This window comes from Hipposideros armiger, unplaced genomic scaffold (assembly GCF_001890085.2).
Source record: "Hipposideros armiger isolate ML-2016 unplaced genomic scaffold, ASM189008v1 scaffold_687, whole genome shotgun sequence".
In the NCBI taxonomy this organism is placed as follows: domain Eukaryota; kingdom Metazoa; phylum Chordata; class Mammalia; order Chiroptera; family Hipposideridae; genus Hipposideros; species Hipposideros armiger.
In genome coordinates this window covers 770,906-791,439 of record NW_017732037.1, presented here as the reverse complement: position 1 = coordinate 791,439, position 20,534 = coordinate 770,906, and the positions used below count along the sequence as shown (strand labels likewise).

The 20,534-nt window shown below is 52.1% G+C and overlaps 2 protein-coding genes across 3 annotated transcripts; both read right to left on the bottom strand.

The window, feature by feature from the left end:
• Window positions 1-47: 47 nt before the first annotated feature.
• On the bottom strand, window positions 48-14,008 carry VARS1 (valyl-tRNA synthetase 1). 2 transcript variants are annotated; one of them, XM_019626659.1, is made up of 30 exons: window positions 13,626-14,008; window positions 12,954-13,374; window positions 11,791-11,925; window positions 11,559-11,697; window positions 11,210-11,331; window positions 11,036-11,123; window positions 10,704-10,804; window positions 10,442-10,569; window positions 6,655-6,819; window positions 6,348-6,429; window positions 5,751-5,870; window positions 5,563-5,671; window positions 5,379-5,473; window positions 5,062-5,152; window positions 4,685-4,809; window positions 4,499-4,602; window positions 4,246-4,404; window positions 4,051-4,141; window positions 3,829-3,934; window positions 3,668-3,738; window positions 3,458-3,583; window positions 3,014-3,118; window positions 2,863-2,931; window positions 2,702-2,780; window positions 2,473-2,600; window positions 1,979-2,134; window positions 1,606-1,812; window positions 1,423-1,534; window positions 989-1,314; window positions 48-190 (listed from the first exon to the last, which is right to left on the bottom strand). In XM_019626659.1, the coding sequence occupies exons 2-30, from the start codon at window positions 13,338-13,340 to the stop codon at window positions 122-124; spliced, it is 3,795 nt and encodes a 1,264-aa protein (XP_019482204.1). In that variant the 5' UTR covers window positions 13,341-13,374; window positions 13,626-14,008; the 3' UTR covers window positions 48-121. The 2 variants fall into 2 exon arrangements, with proteins under 2 accessions (XP_019482204.1, XP_019482205.1); XM_019626660.1 differs by having other exon boundaries at window positions 11,036-11,120; window positions 13,626-14,006.
• A 598-nt stretch (window positions 14,009-14,606) lies between these two features.
• LSM2 (LSM2 homolog, U6 small nuclear RNA and mRNA degradation associated) lies at window positions 14,607-20,475 on the bottom strand. The gene is made up of 5 exons (XM_019626687.1): window positions 20,214-20,475; window positions 18,947-19,014; window positions 15,380-15,410; window positions 15,206-15,265; window positions 14,607-15,097 (listed from the first exon to the last, which is right to left on the bottom strand). The coding sequence occupies exons 1-5, from the start codon at window positions 20,214-20,216 to the stop codon at window positions 14,972-14,974; spliced, it is 288 nt and encodes a 95-aa protein (XP_019482232.1). The 5' UTR covers window positions 20,217-20,475; the 3' UTR covers window positions 14,607-14,971.
• Window positions 20,476-20,534: the final 59 nt, after the last annotated feature.

Below are 20,534 nucleotides of genomic sequence, written 5' to 3'. Positions count from 1 at the left end.
CTGAGGAGTCAGAAACCCAGCCCCACCACACACACAGAAAGAGATGGTTTTGTGGCAAAATATTTATTGCTGTCACCCCCCTGGTGGACCACTGGGGGTTATGAGGGTTGGAGTTGGTGTATCACAGCATCTTCTGAAATAGGGAGATGGCCTCATCCATCTTCCTGAGCTCTGCTTCTGTCTGTTGGAGCTGGGGGTGGAACAAGGGGTAGTGAGTGATGAGGACCCGGGCCCAAAAGAGAGAAGACCCCCCAAATGCCCACCATGGCAGAGGGGTCAGAGGAGGAAAGGCAGGTGAGGCGTACAGGCAGGGAGTAGTTAGGGGACTGTGTGTGCCTGGCTGGACCATCCCCCAAATTCTCAGCAACCACCCCATCAGCAACCCCCTTCTCCTCCATCAGCTGGGCTCTTGGGTCTTGCCTTTTCCCAGAGTGGTCAGTCCTCAAAAACAAAGGCGCTTCAGAGCCCCGGGCCCCACCCAGAGGCTCAGCCCCAGCCCCCACCTTGGGGGGGACAGAGCACAGAGGTTAGGTACACAGGCTGCTAGGTAAGCATTTCACCTTCACTGGTAAAATGGTGAGAGTAATGCTGCCTGCCTGGAGAGGGCTACTGGGAGAATCCAGTGAGTGACCCCACCCAGCCTCCAGGACTCTAGCTCAGCCTGCACTGCCGTTTCTCTGTGTGGTTTATGCACTGTTCCTTCCTGGAGGGCTCCCCGTCTGTATGCTGTCCAAGCCCCACCCCAGGCATATGAGAAGCCAAGTTCTGACCCATGGCTGCCTGAGGGGTCTGACTGGGAGGCAGGGTACCTGGTTCTAGGCTGCCCCGTCTTCACCTTGCTGTGGGAACTGGGCTGTGCCCCCACCCTGCTGCTCCCCACCTGCTCAGCTCCCTGCCCCCCATGGACTGCCTGGGGCTGAGCAGTGCAGCCATAGGACAGGATTTGAGATGTGTGAAGTGGGGGGAAACGCCCGCCCATACCACACACCTTGGCCTTGTCTGCCTCCTGGACTGTGAGGGGCACCTTGGCTGCATAGCCTATGGCAGCACGGCGCTCCCGCAGACGCTGGGCCTGCCGTTGCGCCTCACCACGCTTGGCTTGCAGCTTGCCCAGCTCGCGGGCAGGGTCCACGAGCCCCTGCAGCTGCAGGTGGACGGAGCAGCGGTCGGAAGCCAGGGCCACAGCGCAGCCCTGGGGTACGGGAGCCCCCAGCGCAAGGACAGCCACTACACCTGCGCTGGCCAGAGCCTGCACGTAGCCCGACACTGCCGATGCCAGGGCGCCTGTGGCCTCGTCTGCCACTTCCAGGAAACCTGCAGGGGAGGGAAGAAGGTGAGGCTTGGCCCGAAGGAGACAGGAGACAAGGCAGCCATATTGGAGTGGACCCAGGGACCGGGTGCATGTGGGGGCCTGAGGCTCACAGTCAGGCCGGATCCGGATGAGGTTGTAGTCGGCACGCAGGGAGCGCACGGCTCGTGTGATGCTCAGGGCCAGCTCCATGGCAGTGTCTGCCTCAGGGTCATTCCAGGAGCACTGTGAGCAAAGGAAGGGGTAAGGAGGCCAGTGGGATCAGGTCGCAGCCCGCCTCCAGGCCAAAGCCGTACCTCTGAAGGCTCTGGGTAGGGGGTAACACAGAGGCTAGGGGGTGCGTGCGGCACCCGCCGGGGCAGCCTCTGGAACAGCTCCTCGGTCACAAAGGGCATGAAGGGTGAAAGCAGCCGCAGGCCAACGTCCAGGCAGGTGTAGAGGGTCTGGCGGGCACACTCAGCGGCCACCTGGTCCACCCCATTCAGCACGGGCTTCAGGCACTCCTAGGGGACAGGGAGGCACAGGGCTCAGGGCTGGGAAAGGTCTGGCCTCCAGCCCTCACTGTGCCTGTGATGACTGGCAGAGGGGCAGGGGGCTCAGGTCTCACGGCCAACCCCTGGAAAAGGGAGGCCCAAGGCTCTGCTGCCCCCACCCCACTCGGCTCCTCACCAGGTAGACATCACAGAGCTCATAGAGCCAGAAGCTGTACTGCGCGGTGGTGACAGCAGGGAAGTCGTAGACCTGGAAACTTTGGTTGCTGAGCCTCACAGCCTCAGTCAGCCGGCTGCGGATCCAGCGGTCCACCAGGCTCTCGTGGCCTCCAGGCTTGGGGGGAGGGGCAGAGATCAACCAGCGGCCAAGGGGAGCAGACACCCAGGGGGAGGGAGCCAGAACCCCCAGAGGCAGGAACCATGGGCAAATCTGCATTCCAGGAGCCTGAAGCCACACGTGCCCAATAGCTGTGGGGAGGACCCCAATGTCGTGGGCTTTCCCTGTAACTCTCTGTCCCTCCCACCTCCCACATGGAGGCTGCTCAGGGGCAGGGGCTGGGCCTCCCACCTCAGTGGCTGCAGCCCTTCCACAGCATGGGCCATGCTTGATGCCCGAGTAGAGGGGTGCAGCCTGCACGGGTGCTGGCCATGTTGCGCCTACCAGGTCCTCACCTCGGAGGTAGGTGAGGGCACGAAACCCTTCCCAAGGCCACGGAGGGCAAACTTGGTGGCATTCCAGAGCTTGTTGCAGAAGTGGCGGTATCCCAGTATCCGGTTCACGTCCAGGTTGATGTCACGACCTGGGTGCAGGTGAAGTGTGTGTCCTCACCACCTCCTTCCCAGCCCTCATCCAGGGCAGAGAGGAAGGATGGGGCTGACAGGATCTGGGGGCTCTCCATACCCTGGGACGTGTAGGCGCACAGTCCAAACCGGAGGGCATCGGTACCACACTCGGGAATCCCCGACGGGAAGTCAGCCTTCTGCAGGGAGGAGTCGGAGCACGAGTCCTGAGCCAGCCCCCTTCCTTCTGCCCACACTCAGCCCGGGCCCCAGCCTCTGTACCTGCCCTTCTTTAGCCTTCTCCATCTCACTGGGATCCAGGTTGCTGTTCAGTAACTGGTCATGAAGGCCCTGAGGATGAGGAGGGAGTGGTCAGGGGTCTGTGGCCACAGCCCTGCAGCCCTTCCTGGTCTGGCCTAGCACCCAGTCCCACCTGCAGGGAGACTCCGTGGATAACGTCCAGGGGGTCAATGACATTGCCCAGAGACTTGCTCATCTTCCGGCCGTGGGCATCTCGCACGATGGCATGGAGGTAGACCTGTGAGGCGGGGAAGGCCCGTGAGGCTGCGTCTCCCTGCCCAGACCCCACTGCAGCCCCAGTGTCCTGCATCTGGTCTGTCCCACTCTGGGCCTCAGACCCCTCAGTGTCCTGCCAGACCACTCAGCACCTTCCTGTAACTTACAGGCACGCTCTCTCCTCTGGGAAGCCCAGGCACAGAATCACCGAGCAGATCCCGGGTAGCTTTCAGCCCCCACAAGCGCACCCACAGCTGCCCATGGGCCCTGCCCTGTGCCCTGTCCATGCTGAGCCTGAGCTTGTGGCACAGGAGGCCAGGTGAGGGGGTGACTGTGGGAGGGATCTCAGCAGGCTTCCCACCTCTCTGAAGGGCAGCCTGCCGGTGAGTTTCAGGCCCAGCATAACCATCCTGGCCACCCAAAAGAAGAGGATGTCATGGCCCGTCTCCAGCAGTGTCCCTGGGTAGAACACATTCAGATCTTCTGACTGGGGGCAAAGCAGGGCATGTTAGGGAGCCAAGCACCCACCTCCAAGACCTCCACCCCACCAGGGCTGGCCTCAGGGACGTACCTGGTTGGGCCAGCCCAGGATGGAGAAGGGGAAGAGACCAGAGGAGAACCACGTATCCAAAACATCCTCATCTGAGGAAAGCCAAAGGTCAGAGGTCAGAGTGGGCAGGGGTGGGGATCAGAGCCCCAGCTTTGCCCCTAACCCCCGAGGCCCTGCCTTGCCTTGCCGGAGACTGATCTTGTCAGGGGACACACCAAACTCCTTGGCTGCCTTCTCACGAGCCTCGGCCTCGCTGCGCCCACTCACCCAGTATCGCTCGTCAGGGTCCTACCACAGGTGGAGTGAGCATCCAAGGGGCACACTGACCCTGCCCCCCACCAAGGACCCAGCACACCCACAGCTCCCCCCGATGTGCCAGCGTCTAGCTCTGGCCCAGTTCTCACCTCCCCAGGAGGTATCGCTGGGTCGTTGACAGTGACAAAGTAGGCTGGGATGCGATGGCCCCACCACAGCTGCCGGGAGATGCACCAGTCCCTGCCAATGGCGAGGGTAAGTGGAGCCATGGGGTAGGGAGGTGCCCTGGCTTGTGCCGGGTTCAGCCCCCAGCCACCTGCCCCACATCAAGAGGCTTAACGCACCGGATGTTGTCCATCCAGGCATGCCAAGTCCGCCGATGGGCCTCAGGCAGGATTCGGAGGTCACCCCGAGTCACGGCAGCACTGGCGGCCTGGGCCATCTCCCCACAGCGCACATACCACTGTGGCCGCAGCAGAGGTTCCACCACGTCTTTGGACCGGCTGCAGGGTCACATGGGTGGGTGGGGAGGTTGGGTGGGGAGGTTGGGTGGGGAGCACCCTGAGCAGCCCCTCCCCCTCTGGCCCCAACCCTCACTTGCAAAGTGGCACCACCATGGGGTTATCCTCGATGCCACGGAACAGTCCCCGCTCCTTCAGCGCCACCAGCACCGCCTTCCTGGCCTCAAACCTGGGCAGGCCCTGGGGGAAGACAGTCCTCATTGTGGCCGGGCCTAGGTACCCCACTGTCTCCAGACCAGCCACCACACCCAGGCAGTCTCACCAGAAAAGGCGGGGGAACGTTGATGAGGGCCCCTCGGGCATCCATGATACTGATGGCCTCCAGCCCGTGCCTCAGCCCAACCTCATAGTCATTCTGGTCATGTGCTGGGGTGATCTTCACCGCACCTGGGGTGTATGTGGGGGTGCCAGGGCCACGAGGGACTCCAGTGGAGTCCCTCCCCACATGCACCTCCTTTGCTGAAGCACGTGGCTCCCAGACCACCTGCCCCCCGCATCCCTAAGACAGTCCTCCGAGAACCAGCCCAAGTCCTGCTGGTTCAGGGGGAGCTTACTTTCTTTTCCTTGAGGGGGAAGATGGACAGTGGGCTACAGCTCGTGGGCTCCTTCTCCCACAGGATAGGACAAGCCCTTGCTCACCTGTGCCAAACTCCATGTCCACAAAATCATCAAAGAGGATGGGGAGACTCCGAGATAGGAATGGGTGGGTCACGCTCTTCCCCTTCAGGTGCTGAGGGCAGAGGGAGACCTCAAAAACACACGAAGGGCTGGCCCCAACACTCTCTCACCCAGGGCCCTGATTGTCCCAACACCAAAGTTCCCTTTTCAGGGCTAGAAAAGAGCCCCAAGATGAGTTTCTCATCCAATTTTTCTCTCTTCAGCTGGGATGGGAGCTCAGTGCCCATGTCCCCCGACACAGTGTGGGGGCCCCTTTTCAGCCAGCATTCTTCCCCCACCTGGTATCTGGGATCTTTGGGGTGCACAGCTACGGCCACGTCTCCCAGCATTGTCTCGATTCGTGTTGTTGCCACCACCACCTCCTCATCATTCTCTGGGGTGACAGGAGACCTTGTGATCTCAGAGTTGGCCCCTTCCTGCCCCCCACCCCCAGCCCAGGATCCAGGTGCCCCTAGCTCCTACCTGAGCCTTGGACCTTATAGGCAAAGGAGATGAGGACCCCGAACTCCACCTTCTCCTTGTAGCCAGGCACTGGGAGCAGGGTGTGGCCTGTCAGCTCCTTTTTATCCACCTATGAAATGGGTACGAGGATAAGTAGCCCAAGGACTGGGGCCGGGGTGCAGCTGGAGAGAGCCTGGGGCAGGGCACACCTCGATGTCGGAGATGGCAGAGTTGAGGGTGCAGGACCAGTTGACAAGGCGGGTACTGCGGTAGATGACTCCTTCCTCATGGAGCCGGACAAAGGCCTCTGTCACAGCTGTTGACAGTTTCTAGGGTAGAGCAGGGGAATCAGAGATGGGCCTGGGTGCCCAGGCAGACTTTCCAATGCAGCAGGTCCAGTGAGACTGGCCTGTCAAGAGTCCCACTGCCCAGCACCCAGACCCCTTTTAGGGCTGGAAGGGAGAAATACTTTCCCTGAGGGGGAGAGGGGACCTGGGGAACACAAGGCAGACAACAAGCCTGGTGATACTGGAGATGGCAGGGAAGCCACTCAGCTGGGGACAGGTGTCAGGGCAGAGAATCCTGGGAGTTCAGGCGTCACAGGAAGGTGAGACTCCATCATGTGCCTCCTGGAGGAATACGAGCTCCCAGATTGGGTGATAAGGAACACAAAGGGCCATGACATGGCGTTTGCAGCTGAGCCCTTAGTGGTTTCCTATGAGTGGGCTCACCTCCTGGGGGCGGGCACAGCACATGCTCTTTGGTTTGTGGGTGCCCACTCTGGGGACCTCCCCTTTTCTACTCACAGGGTCCATGGTGAAACAGGCTCGATCCCAGTCCAAAGAGCTGCCAAGCTTCTTCAGCTGGTGGTAAATTCGGTCACCTTTCCTGGAAGTGGACAGATAGGTGGGATCAGCACTCAGGCCTGGGCTGCAGAGACATCTGATGGCTGGTGGAGCAGTGTGGGGGCCATTCATCCTTTGAAATTGACCTGGGCCCTGAAGCCACTGACCCTCAGCCTCTGTAAGAGGGTCTGAGCCTGCAGCTAGGGTCGCAGGTGACAGAGGTCTTATCTGGACAGGGGACAGGGAGGCAGGGCTGCTGCACACTCACTCCTCCTTCCACTTCCAGACCTCCCGTAGAAAGGCCTCGCGGCCCAGCTGGTGCCGGTTCAGGCCCTGCTCTCGCCAGAGCTTCTTCTCCACCACCACCTGGGTAGCAATGCCTGCATGGTCACAGCCAGGGTTCCACAGGGTGGTTTCCCCGCGCATGCGGTGCCTGTGGGAGGAGCACGGAGGACCAGAGGTGAGTGGTCCCGTAAAGCCTGGCACCAAAGGAAGAAGGGGCTTCTGGATAGGCAGTCAATGGACTCGGGAAAGAAAGGGGCGGTGGAGAAGGACCCCCCGATTCTAAAATTACAGTCAAGGGGAGGAGATGTACAAGGACAGCCAAAGAGGAGGCTCTTGCCCAACTAGGTAACAAAACATATCAAAAAGTCCGGATTATTAAAGCAATAAGTTACGACATAAGAGAAAAGTTACAGACTAAGGAAACAGTGACTGGAAACAGATCCAAGCCAATTTAGTGGCATTACCCATCAGTGGGAAAAGGAAAAACTATGCAAAAAAATTTGTTTTGGGGCTAGCCAAGTGGCTCAGTTGGTTAGAGCGCGAGCTCTGAGCAACTGGGTCAGTGTTGCAGGTTTGATTCCCACATGGGCCAGCAAGCTGTGCCCAAGCTGAGCTGCCGCTGAGCTAGTGAGAGTGCGTGCTCTTAACAACAAGCTTGCCGGTTCGTCTCCCACATGGGATGGTGGGCTACGCACCCTCCTTGCCCCCAGTCCGCCCTCCCCCCCGCCCCCGCAACTAAGATTGAACACAGCATCTTGAGCTGAGCAGCCGCAAGCTGCTGGGCGGCCGCGCGGCTCAGTGTGCAACAAGGTTGCCGGTTCGATTCCCTCATGGAATGGTGGGCTGTGCTCCCCCGCATCCTCCGCAATTAGATTGAAAGCAGTGACTGGACTTGGAGCTGAGCTTGCTTGCGCCCACCACAACTAAGATTGAAGGACAACAATTTCACTTGGAGCTGATGGTCCTGGAAAAACACAGTGTTTCCCACACTGTTTCCCTCCCCAATTCCCCAGTAAAATCTTAAAAAAAAAAAAAAATTTTGTTTAGACAACTAACTACTTAGTTGGAAAAAAACCTCCCTACTTCCCAATATTCACAAAAATAAATTCTAGTCAGATTAAAGAACTCAACATAAAAAACACTATGAAAAAGCCTTAGAAAATGACAGTTTCCAAAAAAACCCCCAATAACACAGGTGAACATGTGTATTACTTTGAGGTAGGAGAGGCCATCTGTAACAAGACACACAAAATTGAAACACGTCGGTGAGACGACTACAGCAAAACGTAAAACCTCAGAACATCATCCCTCAGTGAAGTTAAAAGGCAAGTGATAGACCATTTTGGAGAAAATGACTGGAAGCTAGTAATGTTTCAGGAAATTAATCAGGAGATGAGTTAGTGAGAGAGTAAAATCATGGGTCTTCATCTATGTAGTGAGAGAGGTACAAGCGGACTCTGAAGCCCTAAGCTGATACGGCACATGAAGGGTTAAGCTCTCATGACCCTGTAGAAGTACTACCTGCATTACAGTGGGGGAGAGGTTACTAGAGAAACAACCACAATGTAGTCACACATTATTTTCAATGATTCATCAAACTGTATTACATTCATTACTTTATTATCTGTCCTCACTATGTTCCGATCTCCTTGGGGATATAGCAACTCTTGTGCTCTTGCAGATAACTGATACTCAGAAATGTTGTTTATACGCCATAATGGATATGAACATTTTCTGAACTTCAAGATGTTGTTAGTACTATTAAAGAAGTTAAGCATAAGAAAGGGAGACAAAAATATCTTTTCACTAAAAGTATCTCTTGAGGATCATATAAAATTGGCAAAAAAATAAATCAATGTCATGGATAGTTGTAGAAAAGCACCCTATTCTCTGCTGAAGGAACAAAAATATGTAGTTATAAAACTCACTTTAATTTCAGTTTTATGTCTTGTTGGTGGAGATATTTAAGGCTGTATTTCATGTTATTTTTGATTCTCAAATATTGACATAAATCTATTCTACTTAAGTAATGGGAGTGTCTAACATTTTATTTAAATCAAGTTCATTAGAAAAAAAATGTTGCTACCCTAAGAGTTTTATGAGTGTTGATTCTATTCTCATGTAAATAACTTGGCCATTATACAAGTATATTATATATATTTAATACAACTCTGTTTTTCTAGCTCTCAATTCCTTGCAAAATGCTAAACATGGTATATGATCCCAATGCCCAGAACAGAGCTGGCACATAGTCCTGTAAGGATTTTTTTACCAAATTAATGTAGTAAGTAGGACACTACAGAAAAACTTCTCAAAATTTGAAATATAATAAATAACCCTGGTTTTCAAAGATAAAAAAGTTGTTTTAAAATACTTTTTAAAGGAATTTGTCACCTAGAATATTAAACTTTATATCTGTTAGCTAATTAAAATATTAACAGTGGGGTAGGTTGGGGGGTGTGAAGGGGGGGTGAGCCAAGTGCTAGAAAAGGAGAAAACATTTACAATATATAAAAAACAATACCCAAGGGGCGGCCAGTTAGCTCAATTGGTTAGAGCATAGGCTCATAACACCAAGGTTGCCGGTTCGATCCCCACAGGGGCCATTGAGCTGCGCCCTCCACACTAGATTGAAACAACTACTTGACTTGGAGCTGATGGGTCCTGGAAAAACACACTGTTCCCCAATAAACAAACAAACAAACAAACAAACAAAACCCCAGAATATGTAAAAAAAAACTTCCAACCAACCACGAGAAGGAAAAAACAACAACAAAGAATCAATACAAAGATGTGCAAACAATTGGTATGTACAGACAGTTCACATAAGGGGAAACCAGACTGGTCCAGAAACAGAAAGAGGCAGAGCCTCACCGGTAATCAGAAATTACAGAGGCGACATTTTCTTGCCCTTCAAATTGGGAAAATGAAGACCGATCATGTCCAGAGTTGCCAAGGGCACAGGGAAGCGAATACCCTTACACGCAATTCATGGAGGTATAAATCGGTAGAGCCGTTTTGTAGGGCAACTTGGCAGCTTCCATTTGTACTTAATACTGGCATGCCCCTCTGACCTAGCAGTTTCACTTCTTGCTAACTACAGTAGAGAAATCCTTCCACATGTACTTGAGAAAGCATGTGCAGGAATGTGCATTCTAGCAAGGTTGTCAACAGAGAAAAACTAGGAACAACCATTAATAAAAAAGTGACTCCGTTATGGTATAGTCACACTATGGAATACTACAGAGCAATGAAAGAGAATGAAGTCAGTCTACGTATAAGATAAGGAAAGATCTCTAAGATAAACTGTTCATTGTAAGAAGAAAGTTGAAGAATAACATGTTTGGTGTGAGCGCTTTATGTCAGGGAATAGAAAACTATGAATTTCTATGCATGCATGACATGTAAGTAAATAGGAAAGGTCCACATCAAAGTGATAGCGAAGGCTAAGTCTTGGGAGGGAGTAGGTCCGGAGGGAGGTCGTCAAAGAGACTTGAAGCTTTCAATTTCTTACAACAAGAATATTTTACATATTTCTTGTTAAATTCAAAATAATCTTATTTCTAGTAGCAAGAGAAAGGAGAGAAAGGAGTCTGCAAGCGGGGGTGCTCATTAGCTGACTAGGGAAGGGTGCTAAGTGATCAGCAGAGAGAAGTGTAGCACCACCAGGGGGCAGAGCTGAGGGCCAACATGGACGGGGAGAGGCAGGAGGGCCCCAGTCAGGGAAGAGAAGGCAGAGGGAACCAGTGGAGGAGAGGACAGGAGCTCACCATCGGGTCAGGGAGTCCTGGATAGCATTGGTGAGCGCGTGGCCCAGGTGCAGGGAGCCTGTCACATTGGGGGGTGGGATGCACATCATGAAGACGCCCCGGGGATTTGGTGTTAATAAACTGGAACGCTGTAGGGGAGGAAAAATGGGCACATGCTAATGCCTCATGTCACCTCTCCCAGCCCAGTCCCAAGCAATGTGTCTGTCAGACCTGCCCTTCCCGGCCTCCTCCCCTCCAGGGCTGGGCGGCAGTGCACACTCACTCCATACTCTGGCTTGAAGAAGCCCTGCTGCTCCCACCAAGGATACCAGGCTGCCTCTACATACTGAGGGCTGTAGGAGTCAGGCATGGTGCCACTGACATCTGGGGGAGAGGAAGGGAGGGGTCAGTGTCGAGGCTGGGAACAGCTGGGAAGGGGACGACCGGCCAGCAGAGAAGGATATGGGCCACTGTTCCTCACATCACAGGACAGGCATGCAAATCTTCACCAAACAAAATGGTGGGAGCAAGGACAAAGCAATAAGGGGTAAAAACAAGCAGCAGCGGCTGAGGAGTGTGGAGGTGAAGGGTTGGGTCCCTCCCCCCTCCTAGTACCTTTCTTTTCCCCAGGTGGGGTTGGGAGGTCATATGTAATGACTCCAGGATCTCGTTTCTCCCTTTTCTCTGGTTTTGGTTTCTTCTGCTTGGGAGGGAAAGTATATAGGTGCAGGTATCAGCCACCCCACCTTGGAACCAATCTCCTGTCCAGCTCCACCCATAGCCTCTCACCTCCCCTGCGGGTGGCTGCTGTTGGATCTTCTGCTTCTGCTGGAATTTCTCTAGTTTCTCCCGTTTCTTTGCCTCTTTCTTGAGTTGAGCGGCTGTCTTTGGGGGTGCAGTGACCTCAGGGCCTGGTAAGAGGCAGAGACACGCAGACTTAGCCTGCTGGGGGCCCTCTGTAAACGTGTTCTGTCTCAGATGGGCTATTTCAGCTGCCCAAGGGCTCCTCTGTGCTGACCTCCCACCTTACCCTCCCGCAGGCCCCTGCCCCGGTGATTCTGTCATTTCTAAGTGAAAAAAGTGAGCTGCATAGAAGACCCCAAGGAAACCCTCTCCTCCTATCCCCGCCCTTCCTCACCTGGCTGTTGGGAAAGAGGTCTGGCCCCCGAGTACAGAACCACCTCTCCCAGCACGGCCCGGAATTCTGGCTGCTGGACACATGTGATAAACCAGCGGGTGACATTACCCCAGATCCGGCGGGCAGAGGGGTCCAGGACCTGGGATGGGGTAAATAAATGGACTATGCTTAGTCACCCTCCAGGGAGTCTGAGGGGAGCTGCCCTCGTTTTCCCTAGGCCCTAGTGACTCACATATCGGAAAGGCAGCAGCAAGGCTGTGACAGCCGCCAGGTCAGCCAGAGTGGGGGCCTCCCCGGCCAGGTAGGTGTGCAGCCGAAGCCACTCTTCCAAGGGGCTCAGGGCCCTTCCCAGGGCCCCCAGCGCAGCCTAGCAGGAAGGGGAAGGAGTATGAGACAAAGCTTGGTCTCCTTCCACTCCCACGGATCATGACCTCTGAGGCCAGTTTCATCTTCACTGAAATGGCCATAAATAAAAATACTTCGCATTCATTCAGTGAATTCCTACTGAACACCTACTATGTGTCAGATGCACTATATCAAGTACAGGAAGTTTAGAGTAAAGATTACATGAGGCAACACAATGATTGTTTCAACAAATATTTATTAAGCACTTACTACATACCAGGTACTTCTCTAAGGAATGAGGAGAAAACTTGAATAGATGGAACCCCTGACCTGGTGGAGTTTATATTCTAATGGGGGAGACAATAAATGCGCAAGTATATAATGCACTACCCTATTTTTCTCCTTAAGTGCTATGAAGAAAAATAAATCAGGATGAGGGGGACAGGGAATTCTAAAAAGGGGACCTCTATTTTAGATAGGGTAATCAGGATATGAGGGAGCAAGCCAGGGTCTAAGTCACATATTCATTTCATTCATTCAAGAAATACTAAGTATCCACCATGTGCTCAATATGCTGCAAGGAGGCAGTGTAATAAGGACCCTAAGGCACAGCCCTACTCTGGAAGGCCTTAATCACAATCTGGTGTGGTTACTGTCCTTTCCCTTACTTCCCCTCCTTTTTTCTCCTTCATCTCCTCCCAGCATCATCATGTCTCCTGGCCCTACCTGCCTCTCCTCTCCCTTTCATCCAGTCTTTCCCTACATTTCAGACTCATTAAACTTTTACTCAGAGACTTTAAAGGCACTAGACTATGTGCTCTGCACACATCTTTTCATCTTCTCAACATGTTCTTGACACATTCCTCAACGTAAAAACTAAACTTTTCATAGACATTAGAAAGACGAAGGCTCACAGACGTTGCTATGCCAGGTGGCAATCTGAAAACTGATCAGTCTTTTTTGACATCTGACACGCTATCTTCCTAATTATCCATTTCAATTCTTGCTTCCTTATTCTAAGTTTCCCCCTCCCCTCTTCTCTCCACTTACCTGGGGGTCCTGGACTGCGCTGCGGAGTCCCAAGGCAGGCAGCGTTGCCCCACAGGCAGCTGGTATCAGCTCTGTGTCGGCGTAACTGACCCACTGTTGGACGAGGACGGCTGCCCGGCTGCCCCCAGGGCCCCCCAGGCCTGCTGGCCACAGCAGCTGGGACACAGCCGTGGCCCCCCACACCCAGAGCCCACCGGGCCCCTGCTCCAGGGCGGGCAGGCGGGGTGGGGGAAAGGGAGTCCTGCTCGTCGGGGGCGGCTGGAGACAGATGCGGGGGTGGGCCCCTCCCCACCCCGGGCCCTCCCCAGCCTCCCCATAGCGCGCAGCTATGAGAGCTCGGAGGCTGGGGAAGGCGTCGGGGTGAGGGGAGACGTAGAGGATGGACATGGTTATGCAGAGGTCCAAACCAGGTGGAAAAGACCTAAGGAGAAAGAGAGATGGGGAAGACGGAGGGACCAGAGGAATCTTCTTTGAGGAGAGAGGGGACCCCCAATGGGGATCCTTTACCGCAGGTGCACGAGGCCCCCAGGACTGAGGGGTATGATCCGGCCTCAACAGCCGAGGGTCCGGCTCTCAGAATGGCAGTAACATTGGGGTACTCGGGGAGAGTGGGAAGCTCCGAGGAGGCCCTCGGAGTCCGGTAGGACGCGGGTTTCGGCCGCGTGTACGTACTGGAGGGAGGTGATCAGACGGAGCCGGACATCCACCTCACAGCCGGCAGCCGGCCGAAGCTGGACCCGCCGAGGTGTCGGGCGGCCGGGACGGTGGGCGGTTCTCCCGGTGACTCTGGCTCCTTGCGACCGCCGCACTGGCCCTCAGCGCCCACGTGTTGCCCCCTTTGTGACAATGAGCATTTCCGGGCCCGCGGGTCCTGGCGCAGGCGGCTGTGTCCCGCCTGCATATGCAGCTGCCACCCTGCGCGACACTGGTCCGGCGGTTGCGCCGCCTTCCGCAGGCTGAGCTCAGGAGCAAGGGCGCGGGGCGCACGCACAGGACGCGAGGACGTCCCCGGACTGCGCTCCCGTCAGGCGCCGCCGCGGGCAGCCCGCACGGGTCCTCGGGCAGGACCGCAGCCCACAGCAGGTAGCGGCGGAAGCGGCCTTGGAAGAGTGCTGCCGCACAGGAAGGACCATCTTGGCAAGGCCCGGGGCGGCCAACCTCATTTCCTATTGAGAAGAGGGAGGGAGGCACGCCGGATGGCCTCTAAGATCCCTTCATGCAAAGCCTCATCTGTCTGTAGCGGGAATGAGCGAATGAAGACCTAATTCCTACCCAACTCTCCACAATAAAAATTGTCACTTGTGATTACTGGCTTTATTTAGGGTGTACTAATTTGGCTGGGTTGCATAAGAAATCCAGCATCAAATGCATTCTGGTGTCTCATTTAACACTGTCACATTACGAAAGGACAGCAAGCACTCACTGTAGGTGTAGTGTGAGCAAAAGGCCATGTAGATAGGGACATGTTCAGGAAACATGGTGTAGCCAAGTGGAGGTCTTACATAGTTTATACCAACGACAGGGGTGGCACATAATGCTGGTGAGCTGGGCTGGATTCTTGGCTGGAGCAATGCAGAGTAGCAGGGCTTGCGTGAGTTCAACATCCCTTTCCCACCCTCCAGCCTCCCCAAAACACACACACACAACCAGAACTCAAGTTTGCATCATAAATTTTATTCCCGATGCGGGACAGATTCCTTCCATCCCCAAAATGAATCACATGCTGCCCTGGAGATATCTAGAAGATGTTCCCACCATCTCCAGGGAAGAAGTAAAAAAGGCAGGTGCTGGTGACAAGAAAGGCTTTGCAGTTCCCCAGACTACTTATCCACTCCTCAACAGAGGATAGCGGCTCCCCACTATTCTCTCATTCCCTTATTCCTTGGGGGGGGGGAAAAAAAAAAGTGCTTTCACTATTAAAAAAACCCACAACACCTAAAGTATGAGGGAAGGGGTCCTGGTCTGGGACATGAGGTAAAGGCGCTCCAATGGAAGAGGGAAGGGGAGCAGAGGCGCCATCACTGTTTCTGCTGCAAGGCCTCCTTCCTCGCTGCATCCTGTAGCAACTGTGTGTCGACCTCATCTGCTGGCAACTGCACATAGCGAACCACTGAGCCCCGGATGAAGCAGTTCTTCACTGATAACTAGACAAAGTTAGGCAAATGTGAAAACACTCTTAAAAATGTCCTTTCCCTACCCAGGGGCCTCCTGCTTTTAGAGGTGTTTCCTCTTTTCCACCATCCCCAACTCACCATGTGAGGGTATTTCTCAGGGTCTGTGACACTAATGTCAGTTAATTTGATGTTGAGATACTAAAAAACGATGAACAGCATCATTAGCTCTAGAGACAAGATCCAAGTACCCAACCTTCAGCTCTCCCCTTCTCCTTCCCCAAGACCGGATTCTGGTCTCTTGCTTTGTCTCACCTGATCCACAGAATGGAGGGTTCCACAGATGCTGTCAGGGGCAGAGGGAAGGAAGAAGCAAATTAGTTTACACCAAAGTCAACATAGAGGTGACCTCAGAGATAATCGCATGGTTGGGGGAAGTCAAGAACTTGAGGAAGCCAGAACAGGTTGAACCAAAATAGGGCATTCCTAAGCCCTAGGATAGGAACGACAGTGCTGCTAGAGCAATGTGTTATTTTAGACTGCACATCTCCTCTCCCTAAACCAACCCACCATTAATAGCTACCATTAAGCAACTGTTACGCACTCGACTTGTATTTCACCTACATTCTGCACAGATTTTTGTAATTTTTATAGCCACTTTATACTCTTGTAGCTACTTTACAAAGTAGCTATTACCACCCAGGGGCTCAGAGAGGTTGTGTTACTTGCCCAAGTTTAAACAAATAAACAGAGACTCAGTCCACATCTGCCTGACCCCCAGAACCATCGGCTATTTTCAAACACTTATTGCTTTGGAACCAGAGCCCCATCTGTAAAAGTAGCTATCATTGTTCTTGATGATGAATGCATAAGGGACGTCGTATCCCTTCCCCGATCCTTGAGACCCTGAAATGTTGAGGAATGCTATCAAAACACCAGTGCTCCAAGCCCTGCTGCCTCTCTCTGCCCCAACTTCTTTAATTTCTGCCAGTGGCTTCACCACTGTCTCACAACCTCAAATTCCGTGAGTTGTATTCTCCACCCTCCATGTCCCATGAATCCCCACTGTTTGCTGATGTCTTTCTAATATTTCTATAATTGTCTTTCCAGTTTTGACTTCTACAAACCAAGGTCATATTACTTTGCACCTCAATCCAGGCCACACTCCACCTAGTCACCTTCATCCTAACCATCCTGCGTGTCTTCACCAGATTCTAAGTTCCTTAGAACCATGGTTCTCAAACACTGATGTGTGCTCAAAGGTTTTAGGAGTCCATGGCAAGAGGAAATACATGCTAGTGTAGTGTGTGTGGAGTGTATATTTAGTGTGCTAAAGGTTGTCAGTTTTCTTCCTAAAAATGAGTATTCTTTGGTCTTCCTATTTTTTTGTATTAAAATTTTTTTAATGTAATTATTGTAATAAATGGAAGTTTTTAAAAAATGTCCTTATCTTGCCAAAAATAAAGTTGGCAGTTCTCTGTTGGACCCTAATTTTCCTAAAATTCTAAGTCTCTGAAATCCAGTGTCTGAGACCTACTGCCTCAGTAGTGGTTTCACCATATCTCTGGCTGCTGAAAGCCTTTGACAGTACCTTACCACCATCCGCAGCAGTGAGATAACATTCAGGAATTGTATAAGGTGGTATTATTTCGTTCATGAGGTATTTGGCACAAAAGTGGTCTGATGACAAGACTGAGAGAAAGAGCTCTTCTCCCACCCAATGGACTCCCTTCAAATCTTTATAGTCCTTTCTTTAGGACCTGGGGCTAAAACATAACAGTTGTTTTTGCCACGTGGAAGGCCCAGGAAGGAGAAAAGAGGAAAATAAAAAACATGTCATCTCAGAGAATTGCCTAGGTTTGGTTTTGGCTCTCTACATGGCCCTAATCTATATGCCATCAATACCATATGCATTGCCAGTGTCATAAATGGAAATCTCTGATCTAAAAGGCAAATCCCTCTCTTCACCTTTCTCTGTCATGTCAATGTTTCCTCCACTAAGAAGTTATCATACATAGAAATGTGGAAAACACTGCTGATTCAAACTTTCTAAAGGACAATCAGGTAATAGGTATCAGTATTTTAAATGTACATCTCATTTAAAGGATTTTTTTCTAAAGAATTGGAAACAGTCTAAGTGTCCAATAGCAAGGCCTTGGTTAAATTAGTTCCAGCCAGCTAATAAAGATGCCATTCAGACATAAGAAGATTAAAGGTCATCAACTTTATTGACATGGAAAATATCTACAACATCTGTTAAGTGAAAAGAAAGTTTCACAACTGCATAGAGAATATAACCCTGTTTTTAACTTAAAAAAAAAAAAGCCAGGCAGAATTAGACTTCAGTTCTGGCTGTGTCATTTACTAGTTGTACAGACTTGAGCAAGTTTCTTAACCTATATAAGCTTCAGTTTCCTCAAGTGTAAAACAGCAACAATAGTATATGTCATATTGGGGTGTTATGAGAATTAAATGAGTTAATACATGTAAAGTATTCAGAATAGTGCTTGCTTAGTAGAGGGTTCTCAAATGTTAGCTACTTTTCCTCCTTTCAGCACACATTTATTAAGCTCCTACTACATACCAGGCCTATGTTAGACATCAGGTACACAATGGTGAGCTTAACATGGTCCTGGCCCTGTAGGGAGGACAGGCCATAAACAGTAAATATATTTCTCTGAAAGCATATTTTAAGAAGCACCTACTAGGGCCGGCCGAGTGGTGCGTTGGTTAAGAGCTGGCTTGGGACGCCAGCTCTGAGCAGCAGGGCCCCGGTTCGGATCCCACATGAGGGCCAGTGACACTGCCCTCTACAGCTAAGATGGTGAACAACAGCTCAACCTGGAGCTGGGCTGCCGTGAGTCACCCGCGACGGTGTAGGCTGCAGCCCCTGCTGCAGTGGGCTGCCATAAGCTACCATATGTGGCCAACAGCCAGCGTGAGTGGCCAGCAGCCGCTGTGAGCGGCCGTCCAGAGGCTGTCAACTGATCTGCCTCAGCCGGGAAGAGCACAATAATACCAACATGGGCCAGTGAAGCGACATCCTCCACAACTAGACTGAAGAACAAAAGGACAGCAACTTGTCTGTTCCCCTTCCCCCAATTCCCCAGCACTGTTCCCCTCCCCCAATTCCCCAATAAAATCTTTAAAAAAAAAGAAGCACCTACTAGGAAGAAAAAAGACTCTATGACAGAAGGGTCTATTGGCTAGAAGGACCAGGAAAAGTCTCTCCAAGGAGACAGCATTTTAATCTAAGTCTTGAAAGATAGTTAGGAGCTAATGATACAAAGGGGTAGGGAATGTAAAAGCAGTACAGACAGAAGGGACAGCACTGATCTTCTGTTTATCTTTTACATTTTCTTTAACAAAAGGGAGATTATGCTACATATACTATTCTGCAACAGCTTTCCATGTCAATACATCTCTCTCCTATGTGACAGCTGTATAATATGGAAGTACCACAATTTCATTAACTCACTCCCTATTGATAGCTATTTGTTTTCAATTTTGGGCTACTGCAAATAAAACTACAAACATCTGTAGATACATCTTTACTTGTGGAACTAATTCTTACTTTTCTAGAGGTTGGGTCAAAGGAGTATATAATTTAATCAGAAAAAACAAAACTATGTTTTATAAAAAATGTTATCGATGCCTACGCCCTCTGACTTCTCTGTACTTACTCTTCATATATATACTTCTTGGTTTTGTTTTCCAATACAAAATGCAACTCCCCAGCTAACCTGTCAGCTTAAAGCACAAGTCATTTATTTCTTCTGTATCTCTCCCACCTTGCCCAGCCTTAACTACTTGTCAAATTAAAGAGGTTCCAGGGCCCTGGGCACAGCCACCCCCTTCAGGCATGTTGGAATAAGTACCTACCTCAGGTCATTCTTGAGTTCCACGACCACATCCTTGCCCACAAGGGATTTGAAAAAGGAATAGAAGAGCTATTGGGCAAGAGAGGAAAAACCATCCATCATATGGGAAGGGACATGGTAGGGGGGAGTGTCCTTCTGGCACTATTACCACATACTGATACTGGGAACCCTGCCACATCTCTGGCAGTTCTCAAAAGTTCACACAAAAGAATACTTGGTGACAGGGATGAAAGGCTAGAGCCCAAATGATTCTACACAATTCACTGAGCCCCTGACATAAAGCCATGAAAAGGCTCTGCCCTGCACCCCTTAGGCACTCCACTCATCTCTCAATCTGTTACCGGAAATGACATTGTACCTCAACTCTGTCTTCTTGAAAGAAATAATTCAGTCAAGAGGCAGAGTTTGTGCGGCACAGGACAGCTTTAAGTTTATTAATTAGTAAAACCGAGTACACTCCGAGACATGGGGCAGGCTGACCCGAAAGAGGGAAGCAGCCTCCCCATACAATGTGTGAGGGTTTTTACCTCTGTGGGTAGAACTGTCTCCCCCTCCCCCTCTGTTATCTTTTTCTTTCTCTGCTAAGGTGTCCTGTCCTCCTCTCTGGTTCTCAAGGTTGTTACTCACAGCGTAAGCATGAACCTATTCATTTCCCATGATTTATTTAAGTATCTCATTAAAAATGGTTTTGAAGCAGGATGTACATTCTGATAAAGTGGGATGGTTTCTCTCTCTCTCCAGCATTTTTCCCTCTCCTAACGACATATCTTGTTCTCAATAGCCTGGTGTTTGTGCCCTAAGTGCGAGCAGCTGCAAAGGGCCGCCTAACCGGGGCTAGTTCCCTCCTTCTGCTCATTTCTCTTCCTACCCTATCAAATGCACCGCCTCTCCTGGAGTCCTTGCCCACTTCTCCCAGGGAACTGTAGAATATACATCCCCCTGCTCGCCCCCGCCTCCTCCTTCCGCCGCCGAACTCCCGAAGCCTAGTCTCTATCAGGGAAATATGCTCCTTGAGGTTTAGTTTTTTCCCTCTCCCGCTGTCCCTGCCGACTCTCCCTCGTGTTGTTTCCCCTTATAAGAGAAAAAACAAACAAACCCATGTGCACCCAAGTGTCTCCTCAAAGAACCTGAGGGGCAGGAACTATGGATGGAGGGAAGCCCGGGACGCAACTGAAGCGAAGAGGGACAAAGCCGGTACCCCTACTCCCGCACCATCGAACTAGCCCGTGCTCCCCGAGGGCGCCCTCTTGTGACGTCACAGTACTTACCATAGTGCTCGTACAGAGGGCTGCCGCCTGGACCGGGAAGGCGAGGGCCTGGTGCCGCCGAGCGTGAGCCCGCGCGTGGAGTGGGGCGGGGCGGAGTGGGGCGGGAAACACCGCGGCAAGCTCGGAGTACTGAAGAAGGGCGCACGGCGAGCCCCGAGCTCGGAAGAGCGCGGGGGGTAGAGAGAAAGGAACACCAACGCCGGGAGGGGGCGGGGCTTCCTGTCTCCCGACTTCCTCCCGGAGCGGCTGGCTCCACGCGCAGGCGCGGCGTGAGTTGCTGCCTTAGGGTCGGGGAGGCTCTTGCCTTTCGGAGGTTTTTGC

Coding starts and splice junctions, on each gene's coding strand:
- VARS1 (XM_019626659.1), bottom strand. CDS start 13,340: ATGTCCATCCTCTACGTCTCCCCTCACCCCGACGCCTTCCCCAGCCTC. Junction 2,601..2,701: donor GTGCGCCTACACGTCCCAGG/GTATGGAGAGCC, acceptor ACCTGCACCCAG/GTCGTGACATCAACCTGGAC. Junction 2,135..2,472: donor TGCCCTCACCTACCTCCGAG/GTGAGGACCTGG, acceptor CCTCCCCCCAAG/CCTGGAGGCCACGAGAGCCT.
- LSM2 (XM_019626687.1), bottom strand. Junction 15,266..15,379: donor CCCTCCATTCTGTGGATCAG/GTGAGACAAAGC, acceptor ATCGTTTTTTAG/TATCTCAACATCAAATTAAC. Junction 15,098..15,205: donor CTGAGAAATACCCTCACATG/GTGAGTTGGGGA, acceptor AACTTTGTCTAG/TTATCAGTGAAGAACTGCTT.